This window comes from Rutilus rutilus (assembly GCF_951802725.1).
Source record: "Rutilus rutilus genome assembly, chromosome: 17".
Taxonomy (NCBI): Eukaryota; Metazoa; Chordata; class Actinopteri; order Cypriniformes; family Leuciscidae; genus Rutilus; species Rutilus rutilus.
In genome coordinates, this window is record NC_140230.1 from 6704645 (window position 1) to 6725622 (window position 20978).

Consider the following 20978-nt stretch of genomic DNA (forward strand, 5'->3'; position numbering starts at 1 on the left):
AAAAAAAAAAATCATTACCAGCCTCACCTTACCTCATTAGATATTTATTTGCTTTGTACAGTTGCAGTCACATCATAAACATCTGCTGTGTTTAGTGTCAATGTCTAAGTGAAACTAAAAATAGCAATGGCCAGTGACATCAAATGCATTTATTGAGGCGACGAACAGAGTGTTATTTGTGTAGTATGTTTCAGAGAGTTAACCTAAGTGTCAACATTTCCTCAGATGGACAAGCAGGTATTGAAATAGGTCACATGCTCTTTTGCTTTTACCTCAGTGATATTAACCTCATAAATATGCAAATTATGCAGTGTTTACAAATGTACAGTTTGGCATCGTGAAATTTGACCAAAATTTGAGTAGTGTGAAATATGGAACAAGATCAATAACTTGTGAAAAGCTGCTGGAATATTAATGTATGTGCATTAGTTCTCTGATACACATTGCAATAAATACGTTTCTCTAATAGCTTTTCGTTAGCCTATTTAAAAGGTAGAAGTATAATATGCTGACTTTTTCCCCTCACAGAAACTGCTTGAAGAGATTGAGAAAAACAAAGAGAAAGTTGATGAGTGTCAGAAATATGCCAAAGCTTACATTGACACAATCAAGGTAAGAGAGAGTTATAGAGACATGTGTGTACAATAAGTATATTGTGCTTACAAAGGCTGCATTTATTTGAGTACAGAAAAAAAAGCGTTATTGCGAAATATCATTACCGTTTTCTTTTTGAATATATTTTAAAATGTAATTTATTCCTGTGATCAAAGCTGAAATTTCAGCATCATTACTCCTCATCAGCATCCTTCAGAAATCATTCCATTATACTGTATCACTGTTTCCACAAAAATATGAAGCAGCACAACTGTTTTCAACACAGAAAATGAAATTTTATTCAAATCAGCATATTAAAATTATTTCTGAAGGATCATGTGACACTGAAGATTGGAGTAATGATGCTGAAAAGTATAGATTTTTGTTGTTGGAGTGGTACAACCTTTTTTTTTTGTTTAGGATTATGAACTACAGTTGGTTGCCTACAAAGCTCAGGTAGAACCTCTGACTTCTCCTTTGAAGAAAACCAAGATGGAGTCAGCCTCTGATAACATAATTCAAGAGGTTGGAAAACGCTCATAGATCAGTTCATTCTAATTCATACATTTGCATTATTTGATTACTCGTGTTTGCATAGATTACTATGGTGTTTTATCATTTTAAATGTGCAATTATGTTATCTTGTAAAATAGTACAGCCTACCTACTGGTATCATCTGAATGATCAAAATGCTTTATCTTTTTCACCATAGTATGTAACTCTGAGAACTCGCTATAGTGAACTGATGACGCTGACCAGTCAGTACATCAAGTTCATCACAGACTCGCAGCGGCGCTTGGAGGACGAGGAGGTGCGTGACACCAAGGGACCCTATTCACACCAGACTAACTCAACGCACTAATATTAACCAACTCAACCAACCACTCATTAAAAAATCATCTAGATATACTTAATGTATGGGTGACTCGACATTTATTCTGTCGTTTTGGAAACAAAAGCTGTATGTGACAAACAGAAGTAAGTTACAGGTAGAATAAATTTGTCCTGTCCAAATTATGCCTTGCTAAAAAAAACAAGCATTAAGAATCACATTACCTTTCAAGGACATTATCTATTATTACCTTTCAAGGACATTATATGTACACATTTCTTTTACAAAACGTTAGAAAAGCTTATGATTAATTTGCAGATACATAAAAAAAAAAAAAAAAAAATGTAAAGCTCCAATAATTACCAGCAGCTGTTTAGGTATTTTTACATATTTTAACAGAGCAGAATATGTTATATTTGAACGTCAGACAGTGTCTGATACACACTAGGGAAAGCAAGTTGTATGAGGCCGACTTTTCCTATATGCTTTTCTCTTTTCTCTCTACTGTATGTCTTTCAAACCCTAACCTTTGGTTTCTTTGCTTTTCCTAACTGCTTGCCAGTGCTTTGTCTTGATGATTGCTTGAACTTTTTTGGGCTCTAAAGAGGTAAAACTTTTCACTACGCTCTAGTAATTTCATACCCATATTCCAGTATTCCTCTTCATGAATCTTCTGAATTTCCTCCCATCAAGCTTATATGATTTAGCCTTTCTCTGTAAATGTTATTGTACTTTTGTTCATTGTAGTTTTCTGATTCTCATAGCTACAGTAGTCAACATTTGAAGTGGAGCAAAACCTTTAATCAAAGTTATACATGAATTTTGAACAATACCCGTTCTTGTCTTAGGACAACTTTGATTAACTTTTTTGATCCACTTCAAATGTTGACCTCTGTATATTCTCTGAGTCTTAGCTATTGCAATTCTCATAGAGTCAGTGTAAGTACATTTATTTGAGAATCAGATTCCTACTGCCCTTTTTTTAACTTTTCAAAGTCATTTGAAATGTTTTTTTTTCTTTTCTTACTAACCTCTGCTCTTTATCTGTGGATCTGGACCTGCTTGTCTGCCTGAATCATTGCTTTTAACATCTATAACTTACTTTCCATTGCTAACAGTGGAGTACTTGCTTGCACTATTGGTATTTAGTTGTTCTGTTCATCTCACCATTTGGTCTGGCCACCAAATCAAGATACCTTAATGATGATATACCTTTAGAAAGGCAGGCTTTTTTGTTAACACTCTTAAAGCTGTATTAATTGTGTGCTCAGTTTTCATCCAGTCATCTAGTTTATAACAACAGCATATTGATTGTATACCATTAGACAGTTTTTTCTTGAATCATTTTGTTTAACTGGAATGCAGTAAATAGTTTTCAGAGTGCTACCATAGCATGTCATGAGAGTGTAGTGTTTGAAAGCAGTGTCTTGTGTCTCCATACATTAATTATATCATATTTGACTATTAATTTATTTTAACCCCATTTGTCATGTTTGCATCTAAACCTGTCTTCCTTTTGAGCTAAACAAAAACCTTAACACTAAAAGAATTAGTTCACTGAAATAATGAAAAATTCTGTCATCATTTGCTCAAATTATATTTTGTTATTGCAAACCACGTCTTTCTTGCTTCCATGGAACAAAAAGGAGACTTTTCGATAATGATAGTTTTTTTTTTTTTTTTTTTTGCCATGCACAAGGAATGGGATTTGAAGTTTTCAAACTTCAAAAGTGACGAAGCACGATGACAGTCGTCCATACAACTTCTGTGCTGTTTTCCAAGTTTTCTGAAGCTATACGTATAGCTTCAGAAGACTTAGAATATAATGCAAGTCACATGGGCCACTATTATGATACTTTTGAGTGGCCAAGATATTCTTAAAAAAAATCACCTTTTGTGTTCCATGGAGAATAGTAACAATATAATAATAATATAATAGAAAGTCACACAGGTTTGGAATAAAAGAGCTAATAAATGATGACAGCATTTTCATTTTTTGGTAAACTAAATCTTTTAACACCCTGTCATGCTTGATCCTGATCTTAATTTTCTTTACCATTTACTTCCACTAATACAGAAAGCTGCTGAGAAACTTAAAGCAGAAGAGAGGAAAAAAATGGCTGAAATGCAGGCAGAGTTAGAGAAACAGAAGCAGCTAGCTGAAGCTCATGCCAAGGCCATTGCCAAAGCGGAGAAAGAGGCACAGGAGCTCAAACTCATGATGCAAGAGGAGGTTAGCAAACGAGAGATTGTAGCTGTGGATGCTGAAAGGCAAAAGCAGAACATCCAGCTGGAGCTGCATGAGCTCAAAAACCTCTCCGAACAACAGATCAAATCAAAGAGTCAACAAGTGGAGGAGGCCCTGCAAAGCCGGTCCAAAATAGAGCAAGAGATCCACATCATAAGACTTCAGTTGGAAACTACAGTAAAGCAGAAGTCCACTGCAGAGGACGAGGTGAGGCAGCTTAGAGACAAGGCTGCAGAGGCGGAGAGACTTCGCAAAGTTGCTCAGGAGGAGGCTGAGAAACTTCGTAAGCAGGTTAATGAGGAGACCCAGAAGAAACGGATGGCGGAGGAAGAGTTAAAGCTGAAGTCTGAAGCAGAGAAAGAGGCTGCCAGGCAGAAGCAGAAAGCCCTGGATGACCTTGAGAAGTTCAAGATGCAGGCTGAGGAGGCAGAGAGACACATGAAGCAGGCTGAGATTGAGAAAGAACGACAAATCAAGGTCGCTCAAGATGTAGCTCTGAAAAGTGCCGCTACTGAGCTGCAGAGCAAACGCATGTCCTTTGTCGAGAAGACATCCAAACTCGAGGAGTCACTCCGAGAAAAGCACGGAACTGTCATTCAACTGCAGGAGGAGGCAGAACGCCTCAAAAAGCAACAGGAAGAGGCAGACAAGGCAAGGGAAGAGGCTGAGGGCGAGCTTGAAAAATGGAGGCAAAAAGCCAATGAAGCCCTTCGTCTAAGGCTCCAGGCAGAGGAAGAGGCCCACAAAAAGAGTCTTGCACAGGAAGAGGCTGAAAAACAGAAAGATGATGCTGAGCGCGAGGCCAAAAAACGGGCCAAAGCTGAAGAGTCTGCCCTGAAACAGAAAGACATGGCTGAGCAAGAACTTGAGCGGCAGAGGAAGATGGCGGAGAGCACAGCACAACAGAAGCTTTCAGCAGAGCATGAGCTGATCCGCTTGAAAGCTGATTTTGATCATGCCGAGCAACAGAGATCTCTGCTTGATGATGAACTGTACCGTCTTAAGAATGAGGTCAGTGCTGCAGAGCAGCAACGGAAGCAGCTTGAAGATGAGCTTTCCAAAGTAAGAAGTGAAATGGACATACTTTTGCAGCTGAAATCTAAGGCTGAAAAGGATAGCATGTCTACCACTGAAAAGAGTAAACAACTCTTGGAAGCTGAAGCTGGTAAACTGAGGGATCTTGCAGATGAAGCAGCCAAGCTCCGTGCCATTGCTGAAGAGGCAAAGAGGCAGAGGCAAGTGGCTGAGGAGGAAGCTGCAAGGCAGAGAGCAGAAGCAGAGAGAATTCTCAAAGAGAAGCTTACTGCCATTAATGAGGCCACTCGCTTGAAGACTGAAGCAGAGATAGCTCTTAAAGAAAAGGAGGCTGAAAATGAACGCTTGAGAAGGAATGCTGAGGTTGAGGCTTACCAGAGAAAGGCTCTTGAAGATCAGGCAAGCCAGCACAAGCAAGACATTGAGCAGAAGATCGACCAGCTCAAGAAATCCTCTGAAATGGAATTAGAAAGACAGAAATCAATTGTGGATGACACTCTTAAACAGAAAAGAATAGTTGAAGAGGAGATTCGTATCTTGAAACTTAATTTTGAGAAGGCTTCATCTGGCAAGCTTGATTTGGAGCTTGAACTGAATAAGCTGAAGAATATTGCTGAGGAAACACACCAAAGCAAACTACGAGCTGAAGAGGAAGCAGAGAAGCTACGTAAGCTTGCCCTTGAAGAAGAAAACAGAAGAAGGGAGGCTGAAGAAAAACTGAAAAAGATTACTGCCGCAGAACAGGAGGCAGCTCGACAGCGCCAAGTTGCCCAAGAAGAAATGGAGCGTCTCAAAAAGAAAGCAGATGAGGCCAGAAAGCAGAGAGAAGATGCTGATAAAGAAGCTGAGAGGCAAATACATGCTGCCAACGAGGCTGCTCAGAAAGCAATTACAGCTGAACAGCAAGTTCAAAGTGTTCTTGTTCAACAGAAAGAGGACAGCATGGTACATAAAAGGCTCAAGGAGGAGTTTGAGAAAGCCAAAAAGCTTGCCCAAGAAGCAGAAAAGGCCAAACAAAAGGCAGAGAAAGAGGCTGCCCTCCTCCGCCATCAAGCTGAAGATGCAGAGCGTCAGCGTCAGGCTGCCGAGGTTGAGGCAAACAATCAGGCCAAAGCCCAAGAAGAGGCTGAGAGGCTCAGAAAAGAGGCAGAGCTAGAGGCAGAAAAGCGAGCTCAGGCTGAGATAGCAGCACTGAAGCAAAAACAGCTAGCTGATGAAGAGATGGCTAGGCACAAGAAACATGCAGAGCAGACACTTAAGCAGAAATCTCAGGTTGAGCAAGAGCTCACTAAAGTGAAACTGCGGTTGGATGAGACAGACAAACAGAAGACTCTCCTGGATGATGAGCTTCATCGCCTGAAGGACGAGGTTGGTGATGCTGTTAAACAGAAAGCCCAGGTAGAGGAGGAACTGTTCAAAGTCAAGATTCAAATGGAAGAGCTAATCAAACTTAAGCTCAGAATTGAAAAGGAGAATCAGCGTCTCATCCAGAAGGACAAAGATAATACTCAAACATTCTTGGCTGAGGAGGCTGAGAACATGAAAAAGCTTGCTGAGGAGGCTGCCAGGCTCAGCATTGAGGCCCAAGAGGCTGCTCGCATGAGACATATTGCAGAGACTGACCTTGCAGAGCAAAGAGCACTTGCTGAAAAGATGCTTAAAGAAAAGATGCAAGCCATTCAGGAGGCGTCTAAACTTAAAGCAGAGGCAGAAATGCTACAGAGACAGAAAGACCTTGCTCAAGAGCAAGCCCAAAAGCTGCTTGAAGACAAACAGATGATGCAGCAACAGCTTGAGAAGGAAACTGAGGGCTTCCAAAAATCATTGGAGGCTGAACGCAGGAGACAGTTGGAGATAACAGCTGAGGCAGAGAAACTTAGACTTCAGGTTTCACAGCTCAGTGATGCACAGACTAGAGCTGAGAAGGAAGCCAAGAAGTTCAAGAAGCAGGCAGATGAGATTAGTGCCCGACTTCATGAGACAGAGCTTTCCACCAAAGAGAAATTGACTGTTGTTGAAACATTGGAAATACAAAGATTGAGCAGTAACAAAGAAGCAGATGACTTGCGCAAAGCCATTGCTGATCTTGAGAATGAGAAGGCAAAATTGAAAAAAGAGGCTGAAGAGTTACAGAAAAAGTCCAAAGAGGTATTGTGTTAAAGATGGCATAAATTGCAGCTTATGTCATTGTTAACCCTCTTTCTGAAAACTAACATTGCTTTTTTTTTTTTTACAAATTGTTCCTTTATTTAATTATAATCCATAATGCTTTCTCATTAATCTTAAAATTGACATTTACATAATTGAAAATTATTTGTCCGAATGTTTTTCAGCATTGTTTTAATGTTGTTCATGGTTTCTTCTTTTACAGATGGCGAATGCTCAGCAAGAACAAATTAAACAGGAGAAAACTATTCTTCAGCAGACATTTATGTCAGAAAAGGAGATGCTTTTGAAGAAGGAAAAACAAATTGAGGATGAAAAGAAGAGGTTAGAGAGCCAATTTGAAGAAGAGGTCAAAAAGTCAAAAGCCCTGAAAGATGAACAGGAACGTCAAAGAAAACAAATGGAGGACGAAAAGATGAAACTTAAGGCCACTATGGATTCTGCTCTGATGAAACAGAAAGCAGCTGAAAAAGAGATGCTCAACAAGCAGAAAGAGATGCAAGAACTTGAGAGGAAAAAGCTTGAACAAGAAAGAATGCTTGCTGAGGAAAACCAGCAACTGCGCGACAAACTTCAGCAGCTTGAAGTTGCTCAGAAACTCACCCAAGAGATTCACATCCAGACCGAATACAAAAAAGTCCTCAATGGTCAAAGTATTTCTGATGAAGCTGACGGCCCAAATGGTTTCTCTGCATTATCTTTCGATGGGATTCGTGAGAAAGTACCTGCAAGTAGACTTTTTGACATAGGACTTTTAAGCAAAATGGATTATGATAAGCTCCAGAGTGGTGACACCACAACCCAAGAACTCAGCAAGACAGAAAAACTTAAAACCGTTCTTAAGGGCAAGAACTCCATTGGTGGCCTGCTTGTTCATCCAAATCAAAAAATGCCCATCTATCAAGCCATCAAGGAGAAGAAGATTGCTCCTGGGACAGGGCTAGTCCTGCTGGAGGCACAGGCCGCTTCTGGATACATAATTGACCCAATTAAAAACAAGAAACTCTCTGTCAATGAGGCAGTTAAAGAGGGTCTAATTGGACCTGAACTTCACAACAAGATGCTGTCTGCAGAGAGAGCTGTCACTGGTTACAAGGATCCATACACAGAGGCAAAGATCTCCCTCTTTGAAGCAATGAAGAAGGGTCTCATTGGGGAGGATCATGCCATCAGATTGCTTGAGGCTCAGATAGCAACAGGTGGTATTATTGATCCAGTCAACAGTCATCGTGTGCCAACTGAAATGGCCTATAAGCAGGGTCAGTTTGATACAGCCACCAATAAAATGCTACAAAATCCAACAGATGATGTCAAAGGATTCTATGATCCAAACACCCAAGAAAATCTGACCTACCACCAGCTAATAGAAAGGTGTGTCACTGATCCAGAAACAGGACTGCTTCTTTTGCCCATCTCTGAGGAGGCTGCTCTAAATGCCAGAATATTCACAGATGAGGAAACAAGGGATGTCTTTGACAAGACAACTGTGTCTGTGCCATTTGGAAGGTTTAAAGGAAAGACTGTGACCATCTGGGAAATTATAAACTCAGAGTACTTCACTGAGGACCAGAAAAAAGATCTTATCCGTCAATACAAAACTGGAAAAATTACAGTTGAAAAGATCATCAAAATTGTTCTAACTGTGGCAGAGGAAAAAGAGAAAAAGAATGAGCTTGCCTTCGAAGGCTTGAGAGCACCTGTACCTGCTACAAAACTTCTTGAATCCAAAGTTATTGACAAAGACCTCTATAACAAGTTGCAGAAAGGACAACTGCTGGTAAAAGATGTGTCTGAGATGGAGCATGTGCGCAATGCCTTGAAAGGCACTAACTGCATTGCAGGAGTAATTATTGACTCAACCAAACAAACAATGTCTTTATATGATGCCATGAAAAGGGACATGATGAGACCTGGGCCTGCCCTTAATCTCTTGGAAGCACAAGCTGCTACAGGATATGTCATAGATCCTGTTAAAAACCAAAAACTTACAGTAGATGAGGCTGTAAAAGCAGGTGTTGTCGGTCCAGAGCTTCATGAAAAACTACTGTCTGCAGAGAGAGCTGTCACAGGCTACAAAGATCCTTACACTGGAAAAACAATTTCTCTGTTTGAGGCTATGAAGAAAGATCTGATCATGAAGGACCAGGGATTTCGACTGCTTGACGCACAACTGGCAACCGGAGGCATCGTTGATCCTGTTCAAAGTCACCGTATTCCGCACGACATTGCCTGCATGAAGGGCAGTTTTGATGATGCAACCCACAAGATTTTGGCCAGCCCAACTGATGACGTTAAAGGATACTTTGACCCAAACACTCAGGAATATGTCACTTATCTGCAGCTGTATAAAAGATGTGTCACTGACAAAAAGACTGGCCTTCAGCTTCTTCCTTTGTCTGAGCAAGCCATCAATGCCAAGGAGGAGTTGAAATATACTGATGACCAGACCAAAGACTCAATGACTCAAGCAACTGTTGAAGTTCAGAGTGGACATTTTAAAGGGAGAAAAGTTACCATATGGGAGCTCATTAACTCTGATTATCTCACTGAGGAGCAAAGACTTGACTTAATAAGGCAATACAGATCTGGGAAAATGACAATTGAGAAGATAACAAAGATTCTAATTGTAATTGTCACTGAGAAAGATACCAAGAAACAAGAAGAGGGGTACTTTAAGGGACTTAGGGCACCAGTACCTGCCAAGTCATTATTTGACTCCAAAATCATTGACAAGTCTACCTTTGATTTGCTGGAACAAGGTAAAAAGACTCCAAAAGAGGTAAGCAAAAACACCTCAGTCAACAAGTATCTCCAAGGCTCTGAGAGCATTGCTGGAGTTTATCTAGAGCCTACAAAAGAGAAAGTCAGCATCTACCAAGCAATGAGAAAGAAATTCCTCAGACAAAACACAGGAATCGCTTTGCTTGAAGCTCAAGCTGCCACAGGATTCATTGTGGATCCATCAAGAAATGAATGTCTTACTGTGGATGATGCAGTTAAAGCAGGCCTTGTTGGTCCGGAGCTTCATGAGAAACTTCTCTCTGCTGAAAAAGCTGTCACTGGATATAAAGACCCATTCACTGGCAATAAGATCTCCCTGTATCAAGCCATGGAGAAAGACCTTATCCTCAAAGAACATGCCATGCCACTCTTGGAGGCACAGTTGGCCGCAGGTGGAGTTATTGATCCAGTAAACAGTCATCGTATTCCTGTTGAAATTGCTATTCAACGTGGCTATGTTATCAAACAGCTGGCCAGCAGCATTGCTGAAAGCAAGTACTTCTCTGACCCTGCATCTGATGAGAACATATCATACAAACAGTTAAAAGACAAGTGTATGGCAGATCCTGACACAGGTTTAAATCTACTAAAGCTCTCCAAACCACAGGCTCCAACAGTTGTGGAGAAGACATACCTTTACAGTGAAGAACAAACTCAGAGTGATCTAACCACTACCCAGGTTGATCTACCCATTGAAGGTCAGGGCTCTATGTCTCTCTGGGATGTCATGAATTCAAATCTACTACCTGAGGAGCAAAGGGCTCAGCTTCTGGAAGAATATCGTTCTGGCAACATAACAAAGGAACGGATGATAATCATTATAATTGAGATTCTGGAGCAGAGAGAAATTATTAAAGGGGGGAACATCCAGACGGGCAGCACAAGAAGACGTCAAATTACCATTGAAGATCTCTACAATGCCCGCATCATTGACCTTGAGACCTACAACCTGTTGAAGAAAGAGAAAAAGACTATGCGTGATGTCATGGAGATGCAAAGTGTTAAGCAGTACTTGTATGGAACTGGCAGTGTTTCTGGTGTGGTGACTGATTCAAATTCCAAAATCAGCATTTATCAAGCAATGAAGAGAGAGATGATGAAGCCAGACATTGCAATTGGTCTCTTGGAGGCTCAAGCAGCCACTGGATTCATCATTGATCCTGTCAGGAATGAAATGCTCACTGTAGATGAAGCAGTGCGCAAAGGTGTAGTGGGCCCAGAAATTCATGATAAGCTCTTGTCTGCAGAGAGAGCAGTCACTGGCTATAAGGATCCATATAGTGGAAAGGTTGTCTCCCTCTTCCAAGCAATGAAAAAGGAGCTTGTGTCCGAGGACTATGCCCTAAGACTGCTTGAAGCTCAAACAGCAACAGGTGGTATTATTGATCCAGAATATAACTTCCACCTGCCAACAGAGATTGCCACACAACGTGGATATATTAACAAAGAGACAAATGAAAAGCTGTCCGATGAGGTTAAAGGATACGTTGATCCATTAACTGATGAAAAGCTTTCATATGCTCAGCTTTTGAAAAGATGCAAGGTTGACAAAGATGGGCTATATCTGTTGTCTCTAGCAGACAGAAGGCTGCTCTTCAAAGGTCTCCGAAAAGAAATAACAATAGAGGAGTTATATCGCTCAAAAATCATTGATGAACAAACAGTCAGCGAACTTAATGAGGGTCTACTATCAGTGGAGGAGGTGAGCAAAAGATTGCGGAAATATCTTGAGGGCTCAAGCTGTATTGCTGGCGTGCATGTGGAGTCTACTAAAGACCGTCTATCTATCTACCAAGCCATGAAAAAGAACATGATCAGGCCAGGTACTGCTTTTGAGTTGCTGGAAGCACAAGCAGCCACAGGTTATATCATTGACCCTATCAAGAACCTCAAGTTAACAGTAAATGAATCAGTTAAGATGGGAATTGTCGGCCCAGAGTTCAAAGACAAGCTCCTGTCTGCTGAGAGGGCTGTGACTGGCTATAGAGATCCTTATACAGGCAAAATGATCTCACTGTTCCAGGCAATGAAAAAGGGCCTGATTTTGAGAGACCATGGAATTCGTCTTCTTGAGGCCCAGATTGCTACTGGAGGAATTATTGACCCAGAGCAGAGTCACCGCTTGCCAGTCGAAGTTGCCTACAACCGAGGGTTTTTCGATGAGGAAATGAACGAGATCCTCAGTGACCCAACGGATGACACCAAGGGCTTCTTTGACCCGAACACAGAAGAAAATCTGACCTACCTGCAGCTGATGGAAAGATGTATTGTAGACCCAGACACAGGTCTTGTGCTCTTGCTTCTTAAAGAAAAGAAACGCGATAAACAGTCTTCTACCAAATCTTCCGTTCGCAAACGCAGAGTTGTCATTGTAGATCCCGATTCAGGCAAAGAGATGTCCGTGTATGAAGCCTACCGCAAAGGGCTAATTGACCATCAGACTTACCTTGAACTTTCAGAGCAAGAGTGTGAATGGGAAGAAATCACAGTGACATCATCAGAAGGGGTTGAAAAGTCTATACTCATTGACCGTAGATCAGGTCGACAGTATGACATTGATGACGCTATTGCAAGAGGCCTTATTGACCAGAGTGCAATCGAACAGTACCGCTCCGGCACCCTTTCTATCACAGAATTTGCTGATATGTTATCTGGAAACATGAGTGGTTTCCGTTCCCGATCCTCTTCCTTTGGATCCACCTCCTCTTATCCAATGAGCCCCATACCTACCATCAAAGCTCCTGCAACTGTATGGAATGATCCATCTGAGGAAACAGGTCCTGTGGCTGGAATACTTGATACAGACAGCCTAGAAAAAGTTTCAGTCACTGAAGCCATGCGTAGGAACTTAGTGGATTCTATAACTGGCCAGAGACTGTTGGAGGCACAAGCTTGTACTGGTGGCATAATAGACCCATCTACTGGAGATAAATTCCCAGTTGCTGAAGCGACAGAGAAGGGTCTTATAGATAAGATAATGGTTGACAGACTCAACTTAGCCCAGAAAGCTTTCCATGGATTTGACGATCCTCGCACTAAAGTCAAAATGTCTGCTGCTCAGGCTCTCAAGAAAGGCTGGCTTTATTATGAGGCAGGACAGCGTTTCCTGGAGGTGCAGTATCTTACAGGTGGCCTTATTGAGCCAGAGGCTGAGGCACGTATCTCCTTAGAGGAGGCAATCAGGAAAGGTTCTATTGATGGTCGTACAGCCCAAAAGCTCAGAGATGTGAGTGGTTACACAAAATATCTTACATGTCCCAAAACCAAACTGAAGATCTCCTACAAAGATGCCATGGACAGAAGCATGGTTGAAGAGGGATCTGGCCTTAGGCTTCTGGAAGCTTCATCAACATCCAGTAAAGGTCTCTACAGTCCCTACAATGTCAGTGGTGCTGCATCTGCCTCTGGATCTCGGACTGGGTCCAGAACAGGCTCTAGGTCAGGTTCAAGAAGAGGCAGCATTGATGCTACTGGCTCTGGATTCAGCTTGAACTTCTCATCATCATCATATACTTCCTCCAGTTACAACCGCAGATTTTAAAGCTGGACCCCACGTGGTCCTGTAGCTTTCATATCAATGCTGACTCTATACACTACAGTTACATAATACACAGAAATTAATTAGACTAAAAAGAATGACTTTTTTTCCGCTTTGCATGTGTTTGGTATAGGAAAATGCATTCCAAAAACTACCAGTATCATTTTTTTCTGGCAATGGTTAAGTTTCCATTTTATGTAGTTTGGATGCTTACAAACTATTAATTACCTGGTTAGCTTTATTCATAGTTCAAGTTATTTCATTTAGTTTATACAGACATGTTATGTATTTTGAAAGTGGTATTTTTATGTTCTTATTTTATACTTAAATACAGCATCTAAATTCAGGAGATGTTAACATACTACAAGTTACTTGCAGCATTTTGGAGATTTTTCAAAAAATCCAACTCGGATTAGACTGTATTTAATGTTGCTTATATTGAGTCTATATTTCTACTTATTATTTTAGAAAATTCTTTCAATACTTCGGTTTATGGATAATGTACCAGAAAATATACCAAGTTTTACAAAAAAGAAATTAGATTAACAAAGAGTGTGGTTATTTTTACATATTTGTATAGATTTAAAAGAGATATATTAGAGCAAATAAAAGTTGCAGCTTGTTTCATGGAATGTAAAAACAAAACACTATACCTATGCATAAACACTAAAGGAGGAGCAATCACCTTGTGCAACAAGCCAATATTCATGTCCCCTAAAACTGGAGCTTTCTGTTATGAAAGTCCATTTTTCATTTACTGGATCCAGTCCCTCTCCAAAGTCCTTTACAAAAGAACTCATTACTCCTGATTGACAGTTAATGAGTCCTCAAGGCCCAGATTCACTGTCAGTCCTCCACTGATGTGTTATCCAATGAAGATTTCAGATGTCTCAGGTGTCTGATCCATTCCTCACTCATAACATCTGGACAGATCTGGATGAAATGTATTGTAAGTTGAACTGAATTTACATTTATTGCAGCCGTCTCGCTGATTTTATTTGTCTCAAAGGCTTTCTTACTCTGTTCTGTCACTGTGCTTTTTTAAACAGATAGATTATGTTTCTGCTATCTTGAGCAGCTGCTTTAATCAACTGAATGTCATATGTTTGCTTTTCCTAAGGATTTATTGACAGCTTTCAGCCATATAATAGTTGTGCTTGTGTCATTTATAGTTTGTGTTTTGTCATGTTTTTCCTCCCACAGAGATCATCAGTTGCTAGATATGGACTTGATGATGCCACACATTTGGTCTTGGATCACAAGATAAATGATGCTCATCAGCAGCCCACATCCTTAGACATCCAGGTAGTTTATTATACGTTCACATTCACTACCTCTCTATGAGGGTTTGTTTTTGCATTGTACCAAGTATATTTTATTTTCCCTTCATTCACCTATTTTGTTGCGTTTTTTTGTCATTTTGTTGCTTCATAGTATATTTTTTAATGTTTTTAGATCCTTACTGAGGGTTTCCTTCTTCCATTGCATCTGCCATTTGCATGAAGACACTAGAGGCTAGGGCTACCTTGAAGTTTGCCTTGGATATCACTGGGAGCTGGACTTTGGAGTTTACACAAAATAATTCAAAACAACAAAAGAATTGGATCCATTAATGGACTTTTTATGTAGAATCTCTAAGTTCTACTGCCTACATTGTTTCTAGCACCAAAATATCTTTTTAAATAAAACACTTGACTTAATGCATTAGATACACTACACATACCCTTGTGTTGCACCTCTCCAGAAGATTACACATTTACATAATACAGATAAATACAGATTGCATGATTGACTGAATGTATTTAGGCTCATTTGTTTTTGTTTTTTACATCTCCTGTGACAAACATTTGTTTAAGTCACTTGTTGCCTCCCATGTATTTCTTTGCTTGTTTTTATATTATTATACGGTTGTGACTTTTGAAAGTACTTGACTTTTTTTCTTTATATTTCTTTCTTTCTTTCCTTTTTTTTTGTTTTGATGTTGTATATGTAAAATATGTTTGCATGTTTCACTAACTTGCTATAAAAGATGTTCTGAAAAGATGAAGAATAGAATTTTGAATTATTACCAATATATGGAAGATTATATATGAGTAAAAGGTGTATGAAATACTACGTAACTGGTGGATGAACTATTTCCTTAAGAGATACTGGTAATAATAAAATGAGTTTTTAAAAATAACACAATACTTAAGTGTAAATAAATATATTTTGGAAAGATCAGTTCTCGTCTTGTAGAGTTTGTGTTTTCATTAATTGTCATAATTCACCATGACATTCCAGCAAATAACTGCTAAATAAGTAATCTAAGTAATCATGTATCAAAATACTTTTACAAAGCAAGCAATTGAAGAACAAAGATGAATAATCACTAGACTACTTAAACAAACAAGCAGGAAATATAATGCAGATGATGAAACTGATTAGAGAAACAGCCAGTGTTCCCTGCATGGTGTCCTCTGGTGGTAGGGAAGTTGAATGACAGGCTCAGACGGCATTATGTTAAATCTGTAGGCTGAAAGACCGAACCCAGAGGGGGACACATTTATGGATGGCCTGCCTTTCTGCCATTATGCTACCGACAGCCTCTCTGGTGTCCCTGCATTAACTGTGTCCGTGCCGTGCCTTTCTCCACATGATGACAGCTCTACGGTATGTTTTCAGATCAACAGAGAGGTAGAATTACACTCGTGAAGTACATATAATAAATATGTGCATGTAATAAGCGTGTGTTTGGTGTCCATCTGTTTCAGGAATCAGCTGCACCGAAGGGCAGACAACATGGGTAAACTAAACACAGTGTTCATTTCCAATTTTATATTTTAATTTAATAATAAACCCCATATATTTTTAGGTCATGTCTATATTATATTATATTATATTATATTATATATATAATATATTATATTATATTATATTATATTATATTATATTATATTATGGATTTAAAATATATATATATGCATATATGCATTGTATCAAATTATTAATTTAAATGTTAGTACTTAGTAGTTATAAAAAATAAAAAATGGGCTAGGCCAAAAAATATTTAGTGGTCTTTTAATGGTCTTTTCATAAATCAAGGTTCAGGAAATTAGCAACAATTGCACAAATGCTGTAGATAAAGTAACTTAGCACAGAATATCCTTCCCCTTTGTTTTCTTTAAATGTTTACCCCGTGTGGGTAAATTTGCAGACAGATTTTTACAAGAAGTGTCAGTGTTGTTTCACTCAATGTTGATGGCCTCATGAGTAGTTGAAAAATGTCTCCCAGTTCGTCCAAATATTCACTATAGGGTTCAAATCATGACTCTGACCAGGCCAAAACATGAGCCCGATGGACTTGTTCTCAAGCCACTTTTTGGTTGTCTTTGCAATTTGGGCAGTAGCATTGTCTTGTTGAAAAATAACATCTGATCATTCCTCTTCAGGTAATAACGTGTCGTTTGTGGCAATCAAGCCATTCTGCAATATTCTCCTGTACTCCAAATCATTAAATTATTTTTCACAGTGAAGTCGCTCACCAACATCAGCAGCTAAAAAGGCTTCTCACACAATGACACAGTCTCTTCCTCCATGCTTCACTGTGGTAGAGATGCATATTATTATATTTCTCAGCAGATTTTCGAAGACAACGCTCTGGAGCATCACCATGCAACTCCTGTTTCATCATTCCACACATAACTTCCCATGCTCTGACAAAAACTTTATTCTGCATTTAATGTTTTATTGTTTGTTTGTTTGTTTTTCTGAGACAGCAATGGCTATTTAAGTATTACATTTGCTTAAATACTGCTAATTTCCTGAACAATTTCTGGGTAAGACAATTAAAAGCTTAGTGTTTAGCCATTTTGGGCTTGACCTTTTTTATTTCTTTTTTTTTCAAAATAATTTTTTATGTAATTACGTGTTAATTGTTTAACGTCCAAATATTTCAGTTATAAAAAGAATGTAATGATGTTCAATTATCAATTTAATAGTCTATTATTACTAATAATAATATTAATGAACAGTTTATCAGAAAGAAATTACGTTCATTTTGTTTTATGCACTATATAGTAAGCTATACATATTTTAAACTTTACAAATATTAAGTGATTGTTGATAGAGACCCGATTTAATAAGGGAGGACTCGATTTGTTATGACATATGAGCAACTTTTCTCTATTTACGGATATGACGTGACTCGGGCGAGTGATGTATGCGCACAATTTCTTGCAAAAACTATCCCTACAGGTCTAGAAAAAAAAAAACGTTTACAATTTTTCAACTTAAATTTAAAAGTTTAAAACGTTTTAAAAGAAGGATTGATGATGTATTGACTCATTATTTGAAGGGGACCTATAATGCAAAATTCACTTTTATATTGTTTTTTAACATATTTATGTGTACACAACCACCCTAGCTAGCCACCAACATACCTAGTGTCTCAAAATAAGCCGTTCAGGAATGTGCTCCAATGTGACATCACATTTTAATAGGCCCCGCCCATGACTGGCACGAAATCTGCCCTATTAGTTTGGCTCCTCCCCTAAGTTTGCTTTCCACATGTACGCCATGTTTATCTCCTCGCCAGAGCAATTAACAGCAGCATTCAAGTAAGAAATGTATTCTTATTAAAGTTATTCAATCAAGAGCAGTGAGTGATTTTGTTTTTCTATTATTGTTTGATTCATATTAACAGCATATAGCAGTAGGTACTGCTGTAAACTGCTGTCGCTTTAATACACAGATCTAATATACACATGCGATTTCTTTACTTGCTGTTTACGTTCACAGACACAACAGACTGTGTTTGTGTACTTTGTGTGTTTTTGACATTACCTTGTGTGTATTTGGGAGTTTAAGTGCAATAAGACGTGAAAGAGAAATTTGTTTAATACTCACGGGACGCGCTGTCTGACAGCCAGCTTTCTGTGTGTGGGCTTCAGGTGTGTGTGCTCAGAAAACCATGTACTGATATCAAGTTTAAACTGATATTGCTTAAAAATGCATGCAAATAAAAAAAACTTTCATGATGATAGAGAATGTAGAGTATCCTGAATGACGCCATTCTTCCGCCTATCCTCGAGACCTAATATAAACAATGTCAGGTAACTGACTTAGGGGTTGGCTATATAACATCTGGATGAACCAACCATCCTCTTGCCTGGAACGCTCATCCTGAGTGACAAGGGATGGTGACGGTCATCGTTTGGTCTCATAAATCCATAGTTATAGACATAACTTACGACCTCACTTAGGCCATCACTACGGTCTTGTCCTGGATGACTTATACCAGCAGGGTCACGAGGGACTAGTATCTTTTGCCTCTCCTGGCAATTTAGCTACAGATAAAACAGCGGATCCCAAATAATTCAGGTTTGTTACATTAATCCTATAACATTTTGGAGTACTCCAAGAGTCTGCAGCACAGATGTCTGAGAGTGCTACCCCCTGAGTGCCGCTCAGGAAGTAGCCATGCTTCTGGTAGAGTGAACCACCAGATCACCAGGGATAGGTAGATAGGTAGATTCACTATCCAATGAGATAATTGTTGCTTAGACACAGGCTTGCCTGCACATTTCTTGTCAAAGCATATGAATAGTTGGCGTCTGTGACTGCCACAACGGTCGAGTGCACTCAGTGTATGTGTGCAATGCTCTAATAGGACATAGAGAAGAATTATCCAACCCTGTACCTTGTGAAGGAATGACGAGTTTGGCCAGAGAAAAACCCTGTTTTTTCCGCCTCCCATCTCAAGCACTCTTCACTGATAAAGGGTGCAATTCAATAACTCTCTTGGCTGAACATATCACCAGGAGGAAAATGTCTTACATGTCAAGAACGACTTGTTCCAAAGGTTCAAAAGGTGCTTTGGCCAGTGAGTGTAAGACAATAGTAAGGTCCCAAGCAGGTGATCTCATAACTCTCCCTGGGCGTAAATGGTGTGCACCCTTAAGGAATTGAGACACCAAAGGGTGTTTGCCAATACTTACACCATCCACTAACGTGTGAAAGTGGGAGATGGCTGCAATGTAGACCTTTATGGTATTAACTGATATCCCCAAATCCAACAATGATTGAAGAAAACAAAAAACAAACAAACTGTTGTTGCAATTAATTCGCCACTTGCTAGAGTAATTACTCCACGTAGAGGGTGCCTTAGAAGTATTGTTGTCCTCAATGCAGCTTCATCTAAGTCTTTAGAGAGGGGCTGAGCAAAGGCCATACCCACAGTCTCTGGTCTCGGGTGCCAGATTTGGCCCTCCACTTAAGAGAGATTGACTTTCTTCAGTAATGGCCAAGGGTGACCTTGGACCAAACGTATAAGGGCTGGAAACCAATGTTAATTTGGTCACTTTAGGGCCACAAGTAAAACTTTGTGATGGCCCAATGCTACCCTCCTGAGCACCAGGGGAATCAAAGGTATGGGAGGAAAAGTGAACAATAACTCTTCCGGCCATTCTTGATATAGTACATCTATCCTCAAAGGACCTCCCTGGATGTTCAGGGAACAACATAGATCGCAATGGGTTGTCTCGGTAGTCGCAAATAGGTCAATCTACTACGTCAGTCAGTTCCTTCCTAATAGTCTCAGGCAAAGATGTCTGAGCTAACCAGATCTGTTTTCAGGCTAAAATTGCTGAAGACATTGATGCTCCAATATCCCTGGTAAGCTGTGAGTGTGTGATGAGTGCTGTGTCAATCAAATTCATAACATCACGCTGCTCTGTATTGACAACTTTCCTCAAAGCAACCAAAACTATTGCCAAAGCATTTCCTAATTGGGCTGCCCCTTGGTACATTAACCGATCTGTCTTCTGACACTTTTTACCAGGACAATGAGGGTTGTCCTTAACCCTATCAGACACCAAAGTGGTTAAGGCTGCAATCTCTCACTCCACTGAAGGCATGTTCCCCATAATGCTCTCAGGGTGTCATTTAATTTAACAAACCGCCTATAACCTGCATTAAACCGGGGTGCAGCTTTTGGATGATTCCAGGCTTTCCTTAGCATCTGGGAATAATTCTCAGCCACAGGTATAGACGCAGAAGGCTGTGTATGGGGAAATGCTCACCCATACACCTTGTGTGGGGGCTGGAGCTGTAGCTTCTTCCTGAGTATCAAGGCCCACGATCCTTGCCACATTAAAAATGTGAGAAAGAATGTCAGAATGCAGGCTACTTTCTGAAACCTGGATTCATCTTCCTCATCGTCTCAGCATTCCCCTCACTACCATAAAGGGAATTATTTGCAAGCAGTGATATGACATCTATAAAATCATCCCTCTCTCCCTGATATGATGTAAACGCATCTCTATGGGAGGGTGCAGCAGGGAGTGCAGATGGTTGTGTGCTTACTAGAGAACTACTTGTTTCAAGCTTACCAGCTCAGTCATGTACTGCTGCCAAAGTTTGTAACTGTGTGTCGTCCTTGGGCTCTTGGACTACCGTGGCCCTCTCCTGTTTATTCTGAGGCATGTCAGGACATGGGGAATCATCAGGAGTATGATTCCTCTTGCGTTTGTGAGAATAATAATTTACCAAGGAACTATTGGGAGTCACTTCTTTGCTACTACCAGTTGAATGTCTGGCTCTCTGCAATCTTTCCTGCAAAGATAGCCCCATTGCAGCTGCACAGGGGTTTCCGATATCGTCCAATAAATGCTGCATACCCAAACAGGAATGGCATTCCCGGTGCCCATCCCGTGGGTGTATACCAGTTTGGCAAAACCAACATTTTGAGTGACTCTTGACAACAAGCCATGTTTTCCCTTCCACTCAAAAATTGGCATTTACAA

The 20978-nt window shown here is 39.9% G+C and overlaps 1 protein-coding gene across 1 annotated transcript in view; it reads left to right on the forward strand.

Moving 5' to 3' along the window:
- plecb (plectin b) overlaps positions 1 to 15417 on the forward strand; it is an 80602-nt gene extending 65185 nt beyond the window's left edge. The window contains 8 exon segments of the mRNA XM_084435277.1: positions 529 to 612; positions 1015 to 1119; positions 1307 to 1405; positions 3504 to 6857; positions 7081 to 13191; positions 13193 to 14143; positions 14398 to 14499; positions 14650 to 15417. Of these exon segments, the coding sequence (XP_084291403.1) occupies positions 529 to 612; positions 1015 to 1119; positions 1307 to 1405; positions 3504 to 6857; positions 7081 to 13191; positions 13193 to 13222 (9783 nt within the window). The 3' untranslated portion in view covers positions 13223 to 14143; positions 14398 to 14499; positions 14650 to 15417.
- The last annotated feature ends 5561 nt before the right edge of the window (positions 15418 to 20978 follow it).